Source organism: Zosterops lateralis (genome assembly GCF_965231275.1).
Source record: "Zosterops lateralis genome assembly, chromosome: 3".
Classification (NCBI taxonomy): domain Eukaryota; kingdom Metazoa; phylum Chordata; class Aves; order Passeriformes; family Zosteropidae; genus Zosterops; species Zosterops lateralis.
Window position 1 is genome coordinate 78000142 of NC_139764.1, and position 25474 is coordinate 78025615.

The 25474-nt window shown below is 37.6% G+C and overlaps 1 protein-coding gene across 3 annotated transcripts in view; it reads right to left on the reverse strand.

The window, feature by feature from the left end:
* The window catches only part of ORC3 (origin recognition complex subunit 3), a 35336-nt gene that overhangs the window by 751 nt on the left and 9111 nt on the right, over window positions 1-25474 (reverse strand). The window contains exons 5-19 of one of the 3 annotated variants that reach the window (XM_083856472.1): window positions 25207-25311; window positions 24300-24454; window positions 23227-23363; window positions 21449-21608; window positions 20528-20641; window positions 18917-19050; window positions 18370-18433; window positions 15315-15431; window positions 14315-14394; window positions 10411-10544; window positions 7953-8035; window positions 7380-7477; window positions 6346-6487; window positions 2015-2131; window positions 894-973 (exon numbers count right to left, since the gene is read on the reverse strand). In XM_083856472.1, the coding sequence (XP_083712598.1) occupies window positions 894-973; window positions 2015-2131; window positions 6346-6487; window positions 7380-7477; window positions 7953-8035; window positions 10411-10544; window positions 14315-14394; window positions 15315-15431; window positions 18370-18433; window positions 18917-19050; window positions 20528-20641; window positions 21449-21608; window positions 23227-23363; window positions 24300-24454; window positions 25207-25311 (1720 nt within the window). Of the gene's footprint in view, window positions 1-893; window positions 974-2014; window positions 2132-6345; window positions 6488-7379; window positions 7478-7952; window positions 8039-10410; window positions 10545-14314; window positions 14395-15314; window positions 15432-18369; window positions 18434-18916; window positions 19051-20527; window positions 20642-21448; window positions 21609-23226; window positions 23364-24299; window positions 24455-25206; window positions 25312-25474 lie in introns of all 3 variants that reach the window. The other 2 variants (XM_083856471.1, XM_083856473.1) reach the window with 2 other exon arrangements.

Consider the following 25474-nt stretch of genomic DNA (forward strand, 5'->3'; position numbering starts at 1 on the left):
ACATGCATATGATGTGACAGCAAAAGGAGTTCCTTTTCCCACTGCTAAGAGAAGCTTAAAACCTACAAACATACCAATTTTGTAGTGTCTCAGAAGAATTTACACTTTTATGTCCCTTGACCAAAAAATGGATAGATAATTATAGAGACTTTTTTTTGAGGTTTCATGGCACTACCTTCTCCTTACTTTTTATTTACTCTGCCTTTGTTGCTGCCTGCCTGATATACAGGTTTATATTCCTGAGTTAAAAAACTTAATTTATTGTGAGTGACAATTAACAATGGAGCTTGTACAAAAGGAAAGGCCAGAAAAGCCAGGTATAGGATTAGAGCATATAATTATCCTTCCTTTAGTTAAGCCTATTTTTGTACAACTATTCATTTTTTCTCTGTGGCAGCACTACTGCTGTAGCCATGAGTTTTGGCTCTAATGCTCATATATTAAATTAGACCTCAGTTCAGGATCAAGACAAAGTAAGAAGCAGGATGGGTGTTCTGTGGGAAGTAAGTTCTCAACTCCAAGATACTGGACCGTAATGAACTACTGCTTCTACTTCTCCATCTGCTCTCTAGGTCATATCTGTTCCCCAGTAATGCTCTACCCGTATCCAGCAGCTATACCAACTCTGATGATTTAACCAAACAGTTTCAACTTGTTTTATGGACTTCTGGTTCTGTTTCAGACCCAAACAACACCTATAGACAAAAGCTGCTCTCTTATCTCACCACTCCCAGCCCAACTATTTCAACTGATCTATTTCTTAGACATCTTCAGTATATTAAGGCTGTTTAAAGTAATTTTTCTGAAATTACTTAATCAGTGCACATGAAACTGTATTTTAAAACCCCTGGTTCATAAATCCTGTAAGCTTTTCCAAAAATCAGAAAGGATACTGGATAATATCATCCACCTGGTCTGAGGAAGCTGCATCTGCATTTGGTTCCTCACCTGCCATCACCACAGTTGAGAAAGCCTAGAAAGGGAAAAGCAGCACAGATTTATTCCAGTTCATAGACAGACAGATCTGCATATAAAACAGTGAGCTCTGAGCTGAAAGCTATCACTCAGGGGGAGTAAGATCTTGGAAGGAGAACTCTAAGAGCCTGTCAGTTCAGCAGCAATCAAAGAGCAAACAAGGTTACATATTATCATGGCAGGAATACAGAATGCAAGACATCACTCTGTGAGCTCCTCTGCCTGCATTTTAAATCTCAAATGGTTCTGGGTCCTGACCCATTTTCAGCAAAACTACAGAACTGAAAAAATACTCTCAAAGTGAGACTGCTTAAATATTCTAGGGATGAGATAGAGGTATGTTGGCTGTGAAGAAATCTATAAAACTGAGGGACAGCAAGAGTCTGGGTAGGAATATACAATACACAAGCAAGGCAGCAGCAATCAAAACACACTTGGAAAAAGCAAAAGGATTATCCTCTAAACTGCAGGTAGTTAAGGTACAGAGTTTCTTGCAGAGGATGCTGTGATTGCTAAAACATATTGGTAATGACATCCAGGTAGGTTTACGAAATACAGAAGAACCACTCAAATTTAGGAAACCTTAGCACTAAAATGTGATTCATGTTAGCCAGGGAGACTTTATCATGTTCTCTTCATGTACTCTCTCTGCTTTTGGCTACAGTATGAGACAGGTTTTCAGGCTAGAAGGACCCAGGCTTTTCCCTGGCGCAAACATTCTCTCCAAGAGCCCTGCTCAACTGTTTCTGTTAAAGTGTCACAAAATACTTAAAGACAAAAAAAGAAAAGCAATTTTGTTAAGCATAAAGTCTGATCTGTGCTGAGCATAAAACAGAAGCAGAAGCAAAATAGTTTCCTCACAGAGTAAGAGAGCTGAGAATAAATGATCCAGAACAGAAAAAGACTTATTGGAGTTACTGTGGGGTCTTGTGGACCAATGATTTAAGCTGTCAAAAGGGGCACTAAAGCAGATATGCAGCAAAAAGAAACATCAGACTACTTGAAAGCAGGTAAAGGTACTGTTTGCATCATCACATACCTCTAACCAATCAACGAGATTAATCAGTCTGCCACATTCCAAATGAAGTTTATACACTATGCATATGTCAGGGGCTTTATTAGAAATGCCTCCTCCATCACATTTCAAAGCTTGATTCTGATGAAAAAAAATTGAAGGCAGTAACTTTGATCAGTGTCTAATCTTGAGCAATTCTAAGGGCTAGATAAATCATTATTTCAGGTAATTCAGATATTTAGTAGGTATTTTAAGCAAATGTTTACGGTCTGCGTGTTTGATGGCAAGTTGATAGTACAAAGAAAAAAACCAACCCAAAACAAATAGGAAAATAAGAAGTGTACTATTAAAAAAACCCAACAAAACCCCCCCAGCTACTTCACTCCTGCTGTTCCTTCTATAATACTTATGCAGTATCTACTGTAATGAGTTATTATTTGGTTATTCTTTTATGCAAATTTTTTGCTAGTTCCATTTACTTATGGGAGAGAAACATTCAGTTTTATGGAGTCAGGAGAAGTCATGGTTTGCCATGTAGAAGAAACTAGTCATGATTTGCCATGCAGAAAATAGGGAAGTATCCTTTTCCCCCAGCCCCCTTGAAAGGAAGACGAAGACTTACTATAGATCTTTCATATGTACTGAAAATAATTGCTTCTCTCATCTCAGAGTTTTATCTTTAAAATGTAATAAACATTTATCTCTGGCTTGAAACTCAGTATCTGTAAAGGCAAAAGTCTAATTTCTCACAAAGTATTCTGTATTTCAGGAAATCCATGGAATCATTAAGGTTGGAAAAGCCCTTAAAGATCATGTGAGTCCAATGATTAACCCAGCACTGCCAAGGCCACCATTACAATGTGTTCTTTACTGACATATCTACAGGTCTTTTAAATCTCTCCAGGGATGGTGAGTCCACAAGTTCCCTGGGCAGCCTGTTCCAATGCTGCTTCTTTCCAGGAAGAAATTTTTCCAACTAACCAACTTAAACCTCCTTTGGTGCAACTTGAGGCTATTTTCTCTTGTCCTGTTGTGGACTCCCTGGGAGGAGAAGCCAACCCTCACCTGGCTACAACCTCCTTTCAGGCAGCTGTAGAGTAAGGTCTCTCCTGAGCCTCCTTTTCTTCAGGCTGAACAACCCCTGCTTTCTCAGCTGCTCCTCTTAGGACCCTTCAGCAGCTTTGTTGTCCTTTTCTGGATATGCTCCAGCCCCTCAATGTCCTTTTTAGAGTGAGGGGCCCAGAACTGGACACAGAACTCAAGATGCAGCCCCACCAGTGTTGAGAACAGGGGGACAATTCCTGCCCTAGTCCTGCTGGCCACACTATTGCTGATCCAGGTCAAGCACCACTGGCCTTCTTGGCCACCTGGGCACAGCTGGCTCATGTTCAGCCACTCCTGACCAGCACCCCCAGGTCCTTTTCTGCTGGGCAGCTTTCCAGTCTTTTGGATTCAGGTCATCAGCATTGAATCATTTACTTGGAAAGCTGAAAAGCCACTTGAGCCAGAGGCAAAAGTCTCTGTACAGCTGCAGAAATTTACAGCATTTCATTTCAGTTTCATGCTCTCTAAGTAGTCAGCTGTTGTACCATGAAAACAACCACTGATCATTCCTTTCAGCTCATAGAAGTTTGTTCTGAAAGACTTTCATGTGCTAGTAAAATATACAAGCAACTTGTGGGAAATTATAAAGCTGTAGCAATGACAGACACCTTCAAAAGACTAATTTCAAGACAGGAAAGAAGGCTAGGCAAAGAATATAACTTTGCTCAAGAAATGTAGTTTACCCATAGATCTCAATTCCTGCAATTTTTGAGACTCAGCTCCAGTTTGGACTCTGGTACTTATGAGACATTTCACAATTTCTAGAACACTAGCAATTTTCAAGTTTATTTACTCTCCTTTAAAAGGAACATAAAAGCTGTAGACCATAGGTTAGTATCTCTCAGTTCATTACAAGATGGTTTCCAGAAAAAATCCAGAGAAATATGGCTAACTCCTCACAATGTTACACTGCTGACATTAGTTTATCAGGAACTCAGGAGTATTACGGTACACTCCTGTAACTCAGCAGTGTACCATAATAGTTTCAAATATTTCTGTGTTAGTACCTGGCACATACGAGGTTACTCTTCTGGCTGATCTAGATCTTGTGGATCAGAAGGATAACACTACACTCTTCTCTCTTCCCCTCTCCTATAGCAGTCAGCTCTGTGGTTTCCTACTACTCACCCATGTGCCAACCTGGCAGTCCTGGACCCTTTGCATTGATTTTCTAATTTTAAGGTCAGGACAGTTGTCACAATCAAGAGAGGACCCAACTTCCAGAGCAACTGCACACTCCTGGAACAGGTTCATCTGTGGCAGCACCAGAGAGATCCCAGCCTCCCTGGTGATAACTGGGCCAAGCCTCCGCAGTGCAGCTGGAGGGAGCTGCAGCTGCCAGCAAGGAAACCTCGGCTGTGAGGCTGCAGCACACTGTGTGGTCCTGAGAGGAAATCACCAGGCTGACAAGCAGGAAGCTGCACTACAATGAGCAGCCACTTGTGAAACCATCTGTAGAGCACAGAGGTGCTGCCCTCAAAGGAAGAGAACAGCAGTGGGAGCAACCCAGAACACAGCTGATGAGGAACTGCTCTTGCCTGACCCTGCCCCAAGGCCAGACAGAGGACACACCATACCTTGCTCTGAAATCAATGCTCTTATCCCAAGGACCAAATCCCCCTTTCCCTGATACGGGAGCTGGTATCCCAAGTTTCAGCTTGTTAAATTTCCAAGGGATCAGTGAAACCAGAATTATGCTGGGCTTGGTGCAGTTTTTTGGGGGTTTTCTCCCCGCACCCAATAAATATGACCCTTGATTAACATTTTGCTAAATAAATAACTGAACTGGACTCCTGTAAGCAGTGCATCACGTATTAATCATTCACTGGGACTCTACAGAAGCACTTTGCTGTCCTGGCCTTCTGGAAGGAACAGTTCTGGAGAACTTTGCTCTGCTCATGGTGTAGAAAAACACAAACCATGCAGAAGTCATAGAAAATATTTGACTCACATGGATTAAAATGCTAAGCAGGGTACTCAGCCAACAATGCTACTGTTAGAAGCTATGCCAAAACTTCATAATCTTCTCAGAAAACATTGGAAATATGTTAAAGCATGTCCAAGTACAAAGTACAGGATGACAGAGGGCTTTAAATCTTGTCAACTCATCAAAGAGAATAGAATACTTATTAAAGACATCAGTAGCTAGATTTTCTTGGCTGTCCTAGTCTATATATTTAAAGGTTTTCTAAAAATATAAATAACTGAAGTTCATATTATGTTTCTTTAATGGTGACTTGCTAACTACTGTTCTCACAAATAAGCTTCATAAATTGTTTTAGTAATAACTCCTGCAAAACTGATAACCCTCATTCAAATCGAGGACAGTGCCAACAAACCCAATACAAATCAGGTTGTAGATTTCAAAGGCTGATCTTTATCAGCCTTTCCGGACTCAAGTAGTGCATTACTCAGATACAGATACAACCAATACTTTTTTCAAAATTATGATTAGTATTTTCAGAAAAATGTTAGGGCATAAGAACTACTTCAAGTACCTTCTATAATCAAGGACAACAGAAATGTATGTTCACTCCTTTTCCAAATCCAAGTCTATTTCTTGCTTTTGGTCATCCTTTCAGATTGACTTATAAAAGAAATGGAGAAGAGTCTACTTTTTTCTTCTAGAAAAAGGCAGGGTTAGGCTGATAGAATCAAGGACTATTCCTTTCCTTGGACTCAGAAAACATTGGATATTAATGCACAACAAGTATTAAAATCAAATTACAGTGGAACATCAAGGACTTGGTTAAATAGACTGTTAAATTTATGCTATTTTAATGTTATGACTCCATTTGAACAGCCTTTACCTTACCTAAATTTACACTATCTTAATGTTATAACTCCACTTGAACAGCTAATCTACATAGTGAGGACAGAGCACCACCCCTACTAAGAAAGTCTCTGGAAAGAGTAACAGACACTTTATTTTTCCCAGTGGACAGTCATCCTAATAGCAGTGGAGGACAAAATTACTGCTACATCTACAGAAGAAAGAAAATACCATGGCTAGAACACACTCTGAAAAATGGATTCCTCCTACAGAACTCCTTTCCAGAATTACCTTTGCCAGACAGATTCCCCAGCTCTTTGAACAAAGTCCCCAGTTGCTTATCAGCACTTGCTAGTTCTCTGCAAAACAGCTGAATATGTGCCAAGCTTCATGAAACAGCACAACTCAGCCCTGCACACCATCCTCACAGAGCCTTCCAGAACTACTCCAGCACCCAAAGAGCCCACTTGTTCCTTACCTTCAGATACCAGTGTGGGTTATTTAAAGCTGTGTGCAGCGCAGTCCTGGGGGCAGCATTCAAGTGCCCTCGGAGAACAGTGGCTGCATTGAAATACACAATCTCATGCAGGGTCCTGGTGTCTGCAGGAACAAGGTATTTTCTGGAAAAGCATGAGGAATGGGGAGAGTGGGGGAGACAAAAGCTTCAGCCTAAGGGAAACAGCACAAATCTGCTGCAAACTACAAAAATGCATATTTCTCATCCATTACTGAAAAAATCTCTGAAAAACAAGATGAACAGCACTGAAATGAACTTTTATGCAGAGAAGTGTTATTATCAACACTACATCTAATGGATTTAGCATAGAACTCCAGCTGGGACACTGACAAATTCAAAAATAAGGGCAGCAGCTACAGTGCTAATCCAGTCAAGTACTCCAGAGATCTTGCTTATCCATCTCAAGGCCTCATCATGAGTCTCTGCTCATCTTTGTCTTCCTATCTGAAGCTTTTTGCTTGGCAGTCATACTTCTATTAGCTTCTCTGCCTCCCCCCAACCCTCTATAATTAACAAATGCCTTCATCTCTTCCCCCACCACAACAAGCCTTTCACATTTTCCACTGCAGAGCTGCCTCCAAAACTGCATCTGCTATGGCTTGCTCACCAAAACAGTTCCCAAAATGGACAGGATATCACACTTGACATCTGTACATTTCATAAGTAGAACAGATCAGCAAAGATTAGGGTAAAGACTCGACTTTATTTTGCCACTTATACCCACTCCTCAGTCAACACTGTCTCAGTAGCCAAAGTAGGTTGGTCAATTTGTTTCCCAATTATTTCAACTGATCTATTGGAAAAGAAGTGTGGTTTGTTTGGTTTCAGTTTTTTTAGTTATTATTTTTAGAGCCCTCAAAGAAAGAATAGGAAGGGAAAAAAAAGTGTGCTACAGGGACCAAGACACAATTTTGACAAGATTAACATGTTAGTAAAATTTCATTTTGCAACTTATGGTGCAAACTAATGCAGGAATATAAAACAGGAAGGCTCACCTTACAAGTGTGTCTATATAGTCAACAACTTCAAAACGAAGCATTTCAAACTTCGTCAGTTTCTTAGACCTCCTTGATTCCTTCAACTCCAACAAAGTCTTTAAAAAAAAGTGGTGCATAAGACTACATGGGAGGCAGTTATTCTCTGGAGAACACAATCTATATGTTTAACATGTATAATTAATTTTTGCCAGCATGTTCTCACTGATGATGTTTGAAATGTAATTATGCAGTTATTTTTATTTAGGCCAATGTATTCAGTTCTTAAACCCGTAGGAGTTTGAGAAATTCAAAGAAATATGTGTTAGGCAGAATGTCTAAATTACAAGTTAAATAAAAAGGAAATATCTAATTTGCATTTTAAAATCCTGGTTTATGACAGATATTTTCTATAATTTTCTATGTGTCAGGAAGGCCTGAAATACATAGTTGGTACTTATTCATTCATTTTTAAGATGAGAGACTCACACACAGCCCTTTATTCAGCGCTCCAGCAAGCTAGGAAGAACTAACCATGAGCATTTCAAAACATTAATTTAAGGAACCAGTCAGTAAAGCCTAGGCAGGCCTAACCTTCTGGAGGTGATAAAGGTCTGTCTTCTTCTGGAGCTCCTTTTGTGACGATACGGACACATCTCGTTCTTGGGAAGCTTCTGCTACTAGAACAAAACTAATGTTTGATATGTGGGGTAGACTTTTCCTACATAAACTTCCTAACCCAAGCAATCTCCCAAGTACTCGGTAGCTCCTTGTTCACATAGACTCGATCACAGGGAGCTTTTGGGTCTTGCATCTTGTAAAAGATTGTTAAAAAATAACTCTGCAGTACAGTTTAGCCAACAATGATTAAGTAACAATTCAGCCCTGAGCAAAGGCCCAGCACAAGCCTTGCACATCACTTTAATTCTGTTTAGGTCATCCTAGGTCATACTCTCAACATTTGTTAATTGGACAGATTAGGACTAGGTACTACTGATGCTTTTAGAATATTCAAAAAGCCACATGCTGCATTTTTTTTCCCTTCTCATGTGCAGAAAAATGAGTAAGAAATGAGTTGTCCCTACCTAACCCAGAAACTGCAACCAGAGCAGCAAACAGAAGCATGCTAAGGTACTTCATTGCCCAGTTTTATTCTCACTGTAATTTATAAGAAAATTTCACCTTCAAGGACATAGAATTTGGTGATCAATTACACCAATTATTAGTATTTTTTAGGTAAAAACAAAGAAGCAAAACCTCCCAAAGCACAGTCAGTGCTAGGATGAGTGATAATCAGAACAAAAGGAACCTAGATTTCTTGCCTTACTTAAGAAGATGGCAGATGGAGATTCCACCCACACATCACAGGTAAAGCTCTATCAGCAGTGACAATCATGATATTTAAAGGCTTTTTGGTGACCTTCAGAGAACAATTTGGTATCTTCCAGGGTCCTGTGGACATTTGTCTGAGTGTTGAAGACTTCAAATTGGAAAACTTCCTCTCCACTGGCACACCAATGTATTTTTTTATTTTCCAAATTTTCAGCTCAAGAGACTGAATGTGAAGACATTTTGTTTGCTCAAGCTTCATTATTTTGTTTTTCAGTTCATTAGGCAGTCAGGACAATGGACTTTGTTGTTGTTATAAAAAATAGTATTTTGGACTATCACTCTAAGAGCTCTATGGGAAATTTGGGTACCTCACATTTTGGCAGACATCTGAGAACGCGCACTAAAGATCAATACCATCACATAAATATAAAGTAAGAAGTTATCTAACTCAGCAATCTAGTCACATACAGTACATCTTAACTTGCCCTTCTCACTTTTCCTTTGGAGCTTAAATCCACTTTGAAAACAAACTAAGATAATTCATGGATTCAGTAGATCTTCTCTATTTTAAAACCATCTTCAAATCCTAAGTGAAAATAAATACTACCTTTTTTGCTTTATAGTTCTGCAAGTTCTGAATCCCAGAGTTATTGTTCCTTATTTATTTCCTCAAGGTAGGAATCCAACTACTTAAAAGCCTTTTGCTTTAATTCTTTTTTTCCGAACTAGACAAACCTTTAGTTTTTCATTTTAGTTCAGATTCCTCAGTGCTAGTACCAGCAGTGACATACACAGCTTTTTCAAAGTGATGACCTATTTTCTCTACCATAGCTCTGCTTTTACTACAACTATTAAAAATATATGGTACAGACAAGATCAGATTCTTTTGGACAACACTCAGTTAACCCTACAGTGTAGTGTGACTATTATAATTAATATTGACTGCATCTGAGGGTTGTTGCCTGCTTGTCCAAATGCTGTATAGCAACCACACTGATAACGAGCTTAATTAATATGCATGAAACAGACCAGATCATAACCAATTAATCTTCAAAAACTAATCTTTGGGGAGTGCTTCTCCATAATTCAGAGCAAGCAACGACATTCCTATTCTCCAGAAGAATGCTGGAATACATCATACTCCTATTTCAGAGAGCATATAGTAGTTTCAGTTAAACTGCCTCCAAAAGACAGAATGCTGCTACTCATTTGCCTTGCTAAACTTTGAAGTATGTCCTCTACCATGAACAATCAAATCCAGGGGCTTGACCAGTCACAGCCTGTCAGCAGAGCTGACAACTGGCACTTGGGGTCCTAGCTCTCAATGCAGGGGGAGGAACCTCACTTACATTTGGGTTAAATACCACCTCATAAGGAAGCCTGCTGCTATTTATCTTTAAAAACAGTTTGTTTTTAACAACTGCAACATCTGCAACAATGCTCAAAATACATGTATGAGAGATTTAGGGGATAATGTTTGCTGATCTGTCCAATTTCTTATCTTATATCACTCTTCTGTATTATAAAAAACACAAACCACATACCAGTAGAGAATATAAACATTTCCTAAATTTGTGCATATATTAAAAAAAAATCCTGCAAATATGATGATTTAATCCAATGTCAGGCCATCTCAGGAAAATGTCAGATTACTTATTGGTCAGATTAGAAAACAGCATTTATATAATGCGTAATGGAATACATGATGGTGCACACCCACCTTCTAGATTCTGAAACTGGGTCAAGAACTCCTTCAACTTTTCTACTGTCTTATCAAACTCCTTTCCAGAGGATGACATCAAAATTTCCACACACTGTTGGAGCATGCTTACCAAATCAGTCTTATTCAACATCCTAAAAGACACAATTGTTGGCTGAAGTTGAAATGCAGAATGATAAAACAGTTTTCAATGTTCTTAGTTGAAAAAGTTTTTAAAAAAATTTGGAAAATTCCTTTTAAAAGAAAAAATCTTCAGCACTTCAAGCACTGAATCTTGTAGCAAAGACAATTTTTTTTTCCTGCTGTCATTTATAGAGAGAAACAAACCAATTAGGTTTGGTGATGATGTCCTTCACATTTTCCTGCAGAACAGTCGTTTTTCTGATTACCTAAAAACACTTGCTGGACACAGGAAATGAAATTTTTGAAACTGTGAGTCAGACATCAAAACAAAATTAAAAAAAACCCAACACCCAAAACCCAATCATGGTATGGTTCAGAACTCATTCCCAAAAAGAGTAAATGAAATGGTAAAAAAAACCCCACTATGTGAATGTATCCACAAAATTAATCTCTCTGACTCACAATGACTATCAAATGAAATCTGTATGCTTTTTCTTGCATTTAATTGCTATAAATCTAACCATCACTAGAATCCTGGAACCATTCAAGTTGGAAGGGATTTCTTGAGATCATCTAGCCCAACCTCCAGCTCAGCATTTACTATTTAGTTATTAGGGCCTTTCCCAAATCTCACTCAACACTGCCCAGTCTCAAAATCTTAATTTAAAAGATATCAAAGCAATGATGGTGGTCAGTGTCTCAAGCAGAGAGTTTCCATATCAGCTACCTAAAAACTGACTAAGAAATTTAAGGAAGAATTCTGAAGAGGCTGGAGAAGCTCTGTGGATATCTGGAGAGACAATTGCAATTTGAGCTCTAGTTTCTAACTGGCACTTGATACTAAATGCGTATAAAGAACAAAATTTAAAACTTCAGTTTATGTGTTTCAGGGTTACAGATTTTTGCAAGTCAGGTATTGCCTTCAGAGGCACTTGTTTTGTACAGAACAGCATCAGGACTTAACAACAGAAAGGGTGACCTCGACCACACAAAACATTTTGAAACTGTCTTGAATAATATAATGGGTAAACAAGATAGCCTTGTTCCAGGCCAGACAAAACACTGCAGTTAAACACCCAATATGGAGAGAAGATAAGCAGATCTAGAGATCTGTGAATGGGAAAGAACAATTTTATTTCCAAAGTATTATTCAAAAGGAAACTTCAAGTTCTAGAAGAAGTTATTTACAACAAAAATGGGATTACAGGTCCCAAAGAAAAGGCAAGAAGACAGTTATCACATATGAGAAAACAGTAAAGGATCCTTTGCAATCTTTTAGGTTTGAGACTACTGCAAGGTGTGCCAGGTTCAGTGGGGTTAAGATTTTAATTTGGTGAGGAGTCAGGCTTAAAGCAGGAAGGAAGATCTGAGATAACCAAAAGGCATTAAATAAATCTATCTCTGATTATTCAGACAAGTTATGAAAGAGAAGAAAGGAAGCTACAATGAAATCCACAGAAACTCCTTCTGAGTGCTCAAATGGGGAATCACCTGAAGAAGTGATACCAGGTTGGTCAGCACCAAAACGATTGGTCACAGAAGGGCAGGACTCTGATAAGCAGCATGTGATGAAAAGCCATCCATAAGTAGCAGACAAAAACCAGAGTACAATATCTAGACAGAAGACAATAGGGCAGACAGTTGAAGTTTTGCCATACAAAAGGTTGATGAGATGTCCCAGCTCGTTAGCTCCACATAACCAATCAAGTGAGATTGAGATCTCCAATCTTCTTGATGTCTCTTTTCTGATGGAATTAATGCAAAATGAACTAAAGCTCACACATTCTCTCTGTTGCCCAATGGTATCTTCTAGACTCTGGAAAACTCAGGTAGAGTTAACTCTGTCTAGACTGCTCAAGTTTGATTACCTGAAATACCATCTCTGAGAAGACCACTTCTGGCAGAAGGGATAAAAGCCTGTCCAGGGAAAGGCTGAAGTAGACAAGCCAGTCACAAAAGAAACACACTTCAGCAACTTCACACTTCACTTCACACTTCAGCAAATATTCAAACTTAATTCATGAAAGGCAAAAGAGATACTTTGTTAGAAAATGAGAAATAAGCTGATCTAAAGCTTCTCTATTTTTTATTTTCCAAATACAAGAGAAAAAAAAAGAAGGATTCCAGAAAAACACTGAAAAGTGATGGGGAAGGGTGAACATAAGGATATCAACAGGTGATGTGACTCCTAGGAAGGCAGAGATATTAAGGAACAGTGAATAACTTTTGAACCTGAGCAGAAGGGGAAAAAAAAGATTGTGAGTAGAAGGGGAAAGACTACATTTTATCATTTTCGTCTAAAAGATAACAGCAAGATCCTATGTAGGAAAGCAGAGATGAGCAATTATTCATAAAAAGGCAAACAGAAGTTAAAAGCTGAAGAAACAATACTCACAACTAGAATTCCAAGTACTTAAAAAATTGTGTTGGACAAGTTTTGTTAGGAAAATGACAAAATTTCTGGTTTAAAAAAAGACTCATGGAATCATCATCTATGAAAGCAGCAACGATGTATTTCTGTATTTCTGTATTTCTTTCAGAGGCTCCCACAGTGGGAGCCAGGACCAGAAGAACAACAGGAGGGAGATGAACAGATAAGAATAAAAGGGGAGCAAGCCAGAATCTGATCACCGACTTTGAGATAGGAGAAGAGACAAATGAATTCAGAGAGGATGAAAGCAAATTAAACACAGGAGAAGAAAAAGGAGAAGGAAAAATGGCCAACAGTTATTAAGAGATTACAGACAGACAGTAGAGGAAAGCAGAATGATACATTTGCGGGCAAGAGCTGAGAGGTGATTGAGTGCTGTCAAGATTCAGGAGAGTCAGAGAAGGAACACAAAGGAAAGACTTCAGAAATGACAACTTAAGCATGTAATCCTTTTAAAGGGATGAGGATAAAGAACACAGAAAAGTGGCTGTGTGCAAGAACCACTCAGTAAGGCCAAACAGTTTGAAGAGTGTGCTTCCTTGTGTGTGTGTATCAGCCCAGAAAGCTACCCTCCATCCAACAATGTTTTTCTGTGCAGTTTTACTGTCAGACATATCAAACCTGAGCAGCTCAGAGGGTCTGGAAGAGGCAGTTATGGTTATGGGGTTGCACTGGCTCCTTGTGCAATAAAGCCGAGGGATCGTTTGAATGAGTGCAACTATCAGGAGACAGACACTGCCATATGTCTGTTTAAAGCACATTTATAAGTCTGTAGCTGCAACACAGCAATTGAAAGGTTTTCTATCAAGAAAACTGGCTTTGATGACTTTGGCATTTTAAACACTGACAGACAACACAAGTACAGGCTCTCCTGAAGTCCTACGCTCACAGTATCACAAAAAATGAACTCAAGTCCCTGTAAAAACTGTGAAGGCAAACTAGGAAGAGGAGGAAAGCAGTAAAATGAAAAAGAAAGGCCTCAACTACTATTAATCTAGAACAGATTCTAATTTTCACAACAGATTAAAATTTAAGACAACTAAGACTAGTAATTTGATTGATAATATCTACCACAATCATATTTAAAGTGCAAAACCCAACTCGTTCTCATTCACACGAAGTAATCTCAGTGGTTTCAGCAAAATTAGTCAGGACATATGAGGTATTAGAACCTGGCTGAATTTCATACAAATCAGTAGAAAATCAAACTAGAAAACAGCAGCCAATTACACTTGCAAACAACCCTAAAACTAGCTGTGAACAGGTAATATCCTCAGCTTTAAGTTCCAGAATAACTGATGACTGATATTTTCCATGTGTATTGAAACAAAATGGGAAAAAAAAAATTACCTTGCTAGTTGAAGAGATGACTCATACTCCTCTGTCTCCCACACTTGGTTTTCCAAACAAGCACAGTGCAACTCCCTGATCTGTTATGCAGAAGGTGAAGAAAGGATAATATGTTTTACAAAGTAATGTGGAAATCTTAAAACAAGCTGTTCAAAGCAGTATGCAATTCCTTTAGAGCCTGTTTTCCAAAGATGCAGAATTGATTGCAAAAGGAATGAGAGCACTTAATATCTTCCAGAACTAAGCTTCTGCTGGAGACTGCTGCTTTGCACCAGGTTCCATTCTTACAACTTACATTCAGGTGCAGATAACTGCCATGAACAGAAAGGAACTCCAATCAAATGCCCCAGCATCCTTGTATTCTCAAACAATAGGACAGTTCATGCTGCTTTTGTCGTCAGTGACAAATTCTAGTAACAGTATGGAATACATTGAGAACTGAGAGACAAGTGCACATGTACAGAATATAAAATTGCTCTTGTACTGGAAGAAATCTCTCAGCATGAGAAGATGGATTAAATTACATCAGAGCAATAGAACTATTAAGAGCAAAATTATCACTGCTCCTCCTACTATTGCTTTTTTCTGTACAGAAGTTTGCTAAAAACTCAGTCTCTTCATCTGAATTTGACCAGTGATCTAATAGGTGATAAAAGAGTATACATTGTCTGCAATGCACACAGATAATCTCAGATGTGGGAAAGCCAATGTGTGTATTCTTTTCTTACCCGTGCACCTGCCTCCTCCTAGAAACTCCTTCCTGTTGACCAACAAGGATAACTTTACATCCACGACAGTAAAGAAACCACATACTCTCATCCTCTGCCCATAGCAAGAAAGCATCTCTTTCCATTTTAAGAAGCAAGGGGCAAAACAGCACATTAGTAAATAAAGAGTAAATATTTATTTAGATGTCGTACTTTGAGGCAAAAAACCCCCAAACCAAACCCACCACAATAACAACAAAATCCAACAAGACCCACATAAAACAGTATATCACCTGCTTGCCCAAAGGATACTTTGGAAGAGAAGATGTGAAAACATGAAGACATCTCAGAATTGAAACATAATTTTCATGGTAAACATGTAAGTCCTCCAGCAACTTCTCTGTTTCTTCCTACAATGATAGAACAATTTTAAAAGTAATTCTGACATCCATTTAACCCTCCCATAAAGCACTTAAAATGACTCTGAAGTTTTGATATTGTGATATGTTATGACTTTAAATCACCAATCCTAAATTGAGACCACTAAGTTAATGAGCTGTATTTCAACAAGTTCACTGTATTCCCACTGCATAATTGTTACCTTTACTTTCTTCCTCCAGCTCAGTAGAGATTTGCTATTGACTAGCATTATTATTTTACCATTTTCAGCTATATTTAGGCCTTTAGTCTTGAAATGTCCTCTCACAGCAATGAGAGTATACTCTATTCCTTTAGCAGGCAGTGAGAAGTTATGTAGCTACTTTTACTCAAAAACTTGCATTTTTACACTACAAATGCATTTCAAAATTTATTTCTTATATTGTGGGTGGCTGTTGCTTTTATTAGTTATATGTATATAAAAAGACCAGACAACTGAAAAATAATATTTCAGTTGCTGCTCCTATGTGTTTTTAATTTGACTGTTGCTTATTCATGTGTTGACAACTGCAGAAATAAAATAATCACATTGAAGAGAAAGAAATTATTGACTAGTGCTACTGAATTTTCTGGATGGCACCACAATATCACTGGCCTGCCATAGAAGCATATATTAACACTTCTGGAAAGCCACACTCAAAAATTTTAGTAACTGTACTAAAGTAATTTAGTCTTTGTGGTCATTACGTTTCAGTCTGTGAATCAAAAGATCTTCTCTCCTCTGTCTTCAGTCAAAAAAAAGAGGAGAAACCACAGGATCTTCTACGTACTTTATTGCCCTTTTGCCTAACTCTGAGCAAACGATTCCAAATAGAAAAACAAAATAAGCCACTGAAGTTTTCTAGAGTTAAACTGAAATAAAGGGTATCAAAGAGAAAAGCAAAACCTTGTCTACAGGCAATATAAGGAAGTACAGACGTATGTAAAGAAAAGGTATGAAGACTGCAAAGACTGAAAGTAACAACGACAGTGCTACAGAGAGCTGTCTGATGTTAAAAAAAGTTTTAAATTATTAAAAACAATCTTTCTCCCCATAGACTTTTTATATATGGAAATTTAGGAGTCACTGACATAACTGTTAAGGCAACTTCTAAAACGTTAGGGTAGACACTCACAAGTTTGTATTTTAATTTTAAGTAGGATCATTAAGAAAAAAATTATCGCCTTCACAAAATAAGCTAAGAAAATAAAACAAGTTCTCTCTAATGCTGCTTCATCAACATTATTTCCCCAAATCCCAAGCATTAGTACATCTATGCTTCCCTCATCTTGGTCCTAGCTCAAGATAGATACAGTTAATATAAGTAAATAGCAATGTATTTTGCCAAATAATGAAGTGCAAAGGCATAATCCATTTTGAAAGAGTTTAAAAATGTCATCAGAACACTATGCAATATTATTTCCAGAACAGAGGATACCACATTTACATAGTTTCAAATTAAATTTGCCATGAAACTTTTTAGACAGATTTGTTAATAATAACAATGCAGAATTGCTTTTAAAACTCATTACTTTAAATAGGTGAAACTCTTCCCATAGTCATTAAATAAGTGGTAACAACACAGAATATAAATGAAACTGATAATGTGTATTGCAGGTTTAGGAGCTAAGCTGGAAGACTAAAGTGACCTGGTACTGAAACACCAAGTTCATGTGAAAGACTACTATAGTGACCTTGAAAGTGTTTCCAAAGCTGGGCATGACAGTGTAGATTAGCAGGAATCAGAATAAACAGCACCTCATTAATGCAGCAGCAGGACCTTTCTTTCCCAGGCAGAATACTCTGCCAGCTTGGCAAGGCAGTAATGGTCCCACCTCTATTGTGGAGATTAGAACAAGTATCTTCAATTAAAATCTGTGAGAAGCATCATATGCACCTAAGCATGAGAATTCCAGCTTCATTCCCAAAGTTAAAAGGTGAGGCTTGTGAAATAAGGAGTCTATTATTAAACATGTAAGCATATAAATTTGCATATATATTTCATGTATTAAACGTTAAAAACACACAAAGTTTAAGCTGATGAGTATTCAGCTTTCAAAGCAGGTGTGAATAAAGGGCAAGGAAACAGTAGCAGCTTAAGTTACTTTTGCCAGTGAAGATAATGGATTATAAAATGATGTAAAATCATATCTCATCTTGAATTCTGTTACTGCAGTTGCAAAGTTGTCTGTTCCTAACCTCCCCTGCAGCCATTACGATTGTTGTTCACACATGAAAAGGCCTTACACATCACGCAAGTACCATTTGCCTGACAGGTTAGAAATACTTGAAAATAAGAGTCAGAAGAAACCCTTTACCTTCAGCAATGCTTCTACTGGGAAGGCTCAGATGGTGAAAATAACCAACAGATATTTGCTGAATTCCTAAAGGGCTCACAATAGTAGTAGTATGACTTCAATCAGTTGGCAAAGCTTCAGATAAACATGTAACAAATTAGTTTTAATCCTGTATGAGGTCTAGTGTGAATGTGTGCCTTGGGACACAGACTCTGCCCTAATGAGTTCAATCAGAAGGATTAAGGGCTTATGAAATAACCTCCAAGATTACTTACACATTCTTCAAACACCTAACTGACCTTCCAAGAAAGTCAGTCTGAGTAAGCATGAAAAGACCTAGCCATAAATAAACCTTGTTTCTTTTTTTTTAAGCAGTTTTATTTCTAGACATAGCTAAAAATTGATGTAAGAAAGTTGTGCAGTTTCGTATAAAGGCTGACATGGCAACCCTAGAGATTCGGAATTTTGACCTGCCAATCCTAATTCCTCATTACTGGTCACAAGGCACAGTGTATTCTGTATGAAAGACATTATCCAGAACTATACATCTTGGTCCTGTATTTTATTATGTTCCACAAAGTGATACATTGGGCATGTTATTTCTGTTCTCCAAAGACATGCCTAAAATTTTACCTTTAAGAAGTTGTCATTTGTCAGCAGTGCAATCTGTTTCCCTGACTCTTGCGTTTCCACATACCTTATGGCAAGGAAAAAAACCAACATAAAATTAGAATGCAAAGGAAGATTCTAGAGTTAAAAATATTTTAAATGCTTATGCTGCTATAAGAAGTATGTATCTTTCTTTGGATAGATTCAAAAATCACAGTCAAATCCAACAAGTTGAAAGGCCACTCCAAAACCCTAGAGATTATGCTTCAAATCAGCTTAACAAGTTCAAAAGTGATTTATGGTTATTTGTCAGAATAACTTGTTTCTGTATTAAGAATGAGAAGAAAAAAAAGTAAATTCAAGTGATTACACATCGCAGAAGCTGTACTCTCTAGACTAGAACATTAAGGCTTCCTGAAGTTATTTAGAAATGTCCTCTGTTCAATCAATTTACCTTTGCCATAGAAATGTGCACAAATGAGTTTACAGTGTTCACAAACTACATTTACAGATTCTTTTGATCTTTTTTAAAGCCAACACGATTGTCCAAAAAATGTATTTCCACCTTTACCTTCTAAAAGAGGGCAGTCTCCGAATGTTTTCACACTGGTCGTGTGATAAAGAATAAACTCTCTTCTTAAGATCTACCAGGTGGCAACACAGTACACTGAGAGGCTGGGAATAGAAGTGCTCCACAATACAGAGCTGAAAAACAAACCAAGAACCACAGATGTTAACAAAATTCAATCTCCCTGCTATATCTACATTTAATGCTTTCTTACTACTACACTGCAGATACTACAATGGTAGTAATGGTACTCCTTTTAAAAAAATTAATTACAATTCATAAATATTCTGTAAGTCACTACAGGACATTGATTATACAGCTGTACACAGTCACATAATAACCTTCTTTGCTATATGTGTTATTCATTTCCAGTACCTCAGCTTTTCCCTCTTATGTAACGTCATGCCTAGATATAATGACATCATCATATATGACGTCATCATCATTATATGACATATATGATGTAATATAATGACATCATATATGAGATCACCAATGATGGTGATCTCTTGTATTTATCACTTCGAAAATCTCATCTGAAATTGCTTCATCCTTGAATACTTTTAACACACAAGGACACAGTCTTACACTGTAAGGTCTAAAACTTGTATTTGCGTTGTCACACCAGCCAATGCAGAAGTACTAAATTTTGATCACTCTTTCAAACAAGAGGGGCTGAAATCTGTGAAAGCCCACAAAGGTCTGTCTTCAGGAAGAGGTACTATGGCCAGGATACTTCTCCTGGCCACGTGTAATCATTGAGTCATATATCCAAAAATCAGAGAAGCTCTAAATGTCTATGACATTAAAAGGGCATATTTTACTAGCAGGTTCATACATGGAACTAGGCATAAAAGAAACCATTTCACAACCCTGCATTAAAAGAGATGACAGGCACTACAAATTCTTCAGGGAACTCTTGCCTGCAATCCACAAAAGCTACAAGGAGACCTAGACACAGAAATACATCTAGACATGAAGAACTATCTCAGACAATAAAAACTTAATTATCATGCTCTGTAGAGACTCTTTTTGAAACCCCTGAGCTCTTCCAGTTTGTCTCCTGAGAGGGTAAATGTAACTCCCACATTGCTACACAACTGCTTAGAGCACAAGTAAATGACCCTGCAGCTCCTATTTCCCTGAAAAGGCAAGAAGTGTGCTTCCAGAAATTGTGCTAGAGGAGTTCAAGTGGGAAAGAGACACTGCTGTAGCCTACTCACATCAAGACAAACCAGAGTCCAAGGAGCTGGTACAGATGATCAGACTGGGGAGTTCTGCCAGGGGTGTTAGAAAGCTACAAATTAATCTACAGCAAAATGCAGCTCTTTCTGCCCACTAAGCCAGGTCACCCTTTTAAATGTAACCTTAAAATATCTTGGGGTTTGTGGCAGAGTGAGCTTTTATTTGCTTCTTCATACAGGTCCTACAAGTTGCTCTTAAACCCTTATCAGTAAAGATTTTAAAATATCCATCTGTTCACCAACCAAACTGTTCCCAAAGGATATTTTTTCATTCAATTTAGTAATACTAGGACCTAAGAAATCTTTCAGCACCTAGTAATTACGCTTTGTTTTCACAACCATAATTTGAATTCTTGTTAGCATTGCCTACCTGAAATCCTTTGATAAAATTCTGGACAGAAAAGTCATGGTACAGGAATATGTTGATAAGAACCTGCAGAACTTTTTCTCCCAGTTTAAAGGGAAACTGAGATGTCAGAAGCAGCTAGAAGGGAGACAAAAAGAAAAGGTAGCCACAGCAGAAATTTTCTCCTGAATTCTAATCAGTAAAACTTACATATACAACTTGATACAACTCTTAGTATGTGTTAACATTGAACTAAATGAGATACGACATACACTGCCAGCTTCTAAAAACAGTATTTCTACTAAAATACCCATGCAAAGACTGATTTTCAGTTTATTATTTTGCCACATTTTCATAGCTATCTTTCACAAATACATTTTAAGTTAATTTTGCTTAATGCTATTTTTGTAAAATTACAAATGGAACAGAGACTGCTGTAATAAACAACGATGCAACTACTTTCAGCAAGTGTAACAGAGATTTTGGAAATCCTGTGGTCTATCAAGAACCCACAGGCACAACATTTATATGGCTTGAACATATGGATAACTCAGCTAATGTTTCACAGGTGGCAAAACTCAGGCTGAATATTATTTTTTCAGAATTTTAGCTAAATTTCAAAGCTATCTTTTTCTGGAACAAAGTAAAACTGAAATCACAGCTCAACTTTAATGAAGAAGTGTGAATGTCATGGTGTAATTGCACAAGGCAATGCAAATGAAAGATGAAAGCAGGTGTGTGTGTGTGTGTGTGTCTCAGTATGAGAAGGACACTCTCAGTATTGCACTACTCTGCAGCTGCAAGTAGAAATATCTAAAACCCACACCTCTCAGGAACAGAGTCCTTTCCAAAACCTTCAGACAAACCTGCCTTTAAAGGCCACAGATGTAAACTGTGCTTCAACACATACACACACTCCTCATTTCTATTTAGAAAGGGAATTACCTTGTCAATTATAGTAGACAGGTGCTCCTTACAGGAAAGGGACTGGAAAAGCTCTATGCACAGCAGAGAGGAAACTGAGTGAGGAAGTAGTCTGTGGATAATCATTGGTGATGTAGCAATTCCAAAAATCAGCACTAGAGGTAATTCATGGATATGCTGACTAGATAATGGGGGAAGGACAGAAAAAGTAACAGTTACATTATAGAAGCTTGGGTAACAAACGCATTATATTCCTACTACAGCACTGAGTTTAAATGCAGAAAGGGGTAAATCAAATATTTGCTGCCGGTAAACCAAAAGAAGAGTTAAACCAAAAAAAGAGTTGACGTGGAATGAAATTAAAAAGCAAGGATGCTATTTAAGGACCTGAAGTAGACGAGAAAATGAAATTCCATTCTTGGATTCAAATTTCAGAAAGTGGCACAAAAAGCACAATTTCAGTTAGTCTTGTACTGATCCTACCTTCCCAAAAAGTTATATTCAGAGAACTGAGTCTTATAATAGGATTTTTTCAAAGATACAGAGAAAAAATAAGAAGATACATTAAATAGGTAATAACCAAGAAAATTTACAAGATTTACACATTTAATAAATTCAAAACAAATATGAAACATCTCTTTTTTAAGTGTGTTCCACTCACACTTTAAAAAAAAATCCAACTTTTCCAGATTAATCTTCCTCGTCAAATAATTTTTTAGTATTTGCTTTAGAACTGAAAATCAGGACTGAATGTGTATTCCTTGAGAACAGCATACAATCTATACAAAATACAGTGTCTTCAGTATCATGTCATCATTATTTTCCATTTTTAATAGTTTAATGGAGGTACAAAATATGCTATCTTAAATACCTTCTAGGTTAAAATTGTCAGTTTATTCTTTTCCTTTGTTTTTGCCACAGCAACTTTCTGACTTTGGATTTTAATCTTTATCCCACAATTACTTCATTTCTCTAACTCCTCAAAAGAAATTGCTGAAGACAAACATCAGAACTTGTGATTAACAAATCAGAGGAACTTGTCACATTTACCCACTTCACCTTCATTATTAAACATGTTTAAGACTGAGATGAAGATAACAACACAAGCTGTACAATTTCTTGCTGGTGGCACAGCAAGTGAATTGCCTAGGCCTTGTTCAGAGGTAACATCACGTACTGCAGCCTCAATTCTAACAGCTCCAAATGTAGTCCCCAGTGTTAGCGGAAGACTTGAGTGCAAGATGCTCTTTTTGGAGAGCAGCATGAGTTTTTGATTAGCATGCCTGAGATTGCATTAAAGAAGACAGGCTAAAGAAGAACAGAAGTACAGGAGCCCCTGAAGAAGTCAGCTGCTGATTACAGATTCTACCCAGCTGGGGAAGTTTTATATACACCCCTATTCGTAAGCGAGCGGCCTTTAAGCATCAGCATTACATCAGTAGTCACACAAAAATATACTCTGCAAACAATTTTAAAAGATCTAAACATCTTAAAAACTTACTTTCACATTCACAAATTCTGTAACAACTAGTGCCAGTAAATCCTACTATGTGAAGAGTTAAATCAGCCACCCCTTATCTCAGCCTGGCCCTTAGGCACTCTGGTTCACAGTCTCAAGTTTAGCTCTAGCGTAATTTACCCTAAAACCTAGCAAGCAGGTTTCTGCACAGTCACTGCTGCAAAGAAGCAGCACCAATATTTGATTCCAGTGCTTCACTGGCCTCACTGTTACATTTCAAAACAGCTGCAAATAGAAAATGGGTAAATGAGTGGAAGAACTGAAGTTCAAGTCACATTACCTGCTGATGACTATGAAGTCTTGAAGAACTTTTGTGGTGAAACTTTCCATGTCTTTGAATATGACTACAACTGGAGGAGACTGCCAGTGTCTAGAGGAGGAATTTCTTTTTTTGCTTGGAGTTTCAGAATCTGTTTTCTTTAAAGCCGTTAATTAAACATTAATATACAGAAGCCAGCAAAATAAAAAAGACTGACTCATATCTATGATATTATAATACTCCAAAGTGACATGACTGACTTTTTGTCAGCTGTATTTATTCTGAGCACCTAGAACTGCCATTTTTCTTCCCTCTGTTTGGCACAGCATGAAGTACAAAGAATAAATAGATTTTAAATACACAGTCCAACAGTGACAAGAATAGCTCTGAGAGACAGAACTGGTGGAGTTTTGTTGGGAAAGAGGGAGAAGACCTGAATTGTGTACACAGACATTCCTTATTTTCTATATCTTTACCCAGTAATAAAAACAGTATGCACTCAGTACACTTTGGTTTATCACACTGCTTTGATGAGGTCATTAGAAAATCAGTTGTAATTTGTATTCATGACAGAAACAAAACTTAAAACTTCAATAGGTTTAGCAAACACAAAAATACAAAAACATTTTGAAAGTTATTTCCTTACTGCTTGCCAATGCAGTGTGGGCTGCAGATGATATCATGGCTCAGTAGCACTAGTACAGTACCTTTGCCCTGGATGGCTGTTCTTCTATAAAGTTTTGTTTCAATAAACAAAATATCTCAGCACTCCAGGGAGAAAAGCATTTGGCATGAAGCTGATACTGCATTTTAGGCTTTCAGTTCCCAATTAAACATATGATAAAATAGTATTCCCTGCCTGAGTGTCAGAATTCTGACATTCATACATCATCAGTAACTAATTCCACATTTGCTTTACTTGTCACGTATTATATTCAAATCACCCCAATATCTCATTATTTTTTAGTATTACATTAAAAATTAACCTTTGGCATTTTCTCACAGAAAGCTGAGTTACTAAATTTTCTGTTTTAAACATATCTAAAGGTCAGGAGTTTTCATAAACTGGGGATAAAATAATGCCAACAACATACCTTTGTTGCATTCTCATACCAGCTGACAAGAGAAGGCATTGAACAGCGTATTCTATTCTGTGAAACCTGCACACAGTCCTCATCTTCCAATGAATCCACCTCTATATCACAGTTCATCAGCTGCCCCATCAGCTTCTGCATCAGATTTTTTATGCCTTCACAAAACATTTTTAGAAATGTGGTAAAGACATTTGGTTATCTGGCAACACTTCTCTGTCTCATACTATAAAAAACTACCCCAAAGTTATTATTCGTTATTTTCTACATTTCTAATTATTCTCCTCTTCTCTCCAGAAGGTACATCTCATGCTCCTGAAAGCATTAATGATATGCATGCTGTTCATGCAATTTGCCTAGATGGCAACAACTGAGGTTAAGATGCTGGTCTTCCATCTTTACCTGAGCTCCAACCATATGCTTTTAGAAGAAGAACAGAAGTAAGTGAGGCAGCCACTCCACAGAACTGAGGGCACTGCCACATGTGATTTTAATCCTTTTACTTAAAAAATAAAAAAGGAGCAAGGAGGCTGGGACAATTTTATTCTACTCATTCTTTCACTAAATAATGTGACAGTAAGCATTTAAAAAGTGGAATGCATACATCCACTGTCCAATTAAACAAGAAGAAAACCAACCTACAACATCAACATGCAATACACTAAGCAGCATGTTCTTAAGTGTTATGCTACAGCTAAGTAGCATTTCATTCTTCACTGTTTTAAACTGAACTGGATACCTCTCAAAATATAGTAGGCATTACTGCTCTGGTAACATAGGTTTGAGCAAATCTTTGAAAAGTCTTCAAGATGCCTCTGTCCATTACTCTTACATTTAGCGGCAAAAGCTAGAATTCCAAGTTAATTGATACCTTATTCAAAAGAAGCAGCTATACTGTTGCAGTATTTACCTGGGCAATCCTTGGCTTCCAGCAAGGCTACATAAGGAGTAATGCTATCCTGAAGGACATCTGAGAGACCTCTGAAAGTCAAGTCATGATCTGTAACATTTACACCTAGGAAATAAAAAAGGTCAACATTTTAAGGGCATTTTCCTCATGAACACGATTGGACAATAAACTGAACAGTAGACAAAAACCAGAAGATACCTCAAATATTTAAGGAAAGAATGAAAAGTATCACATCAGGTGTGAGGAAAGATGAAAAATTAACACAAGA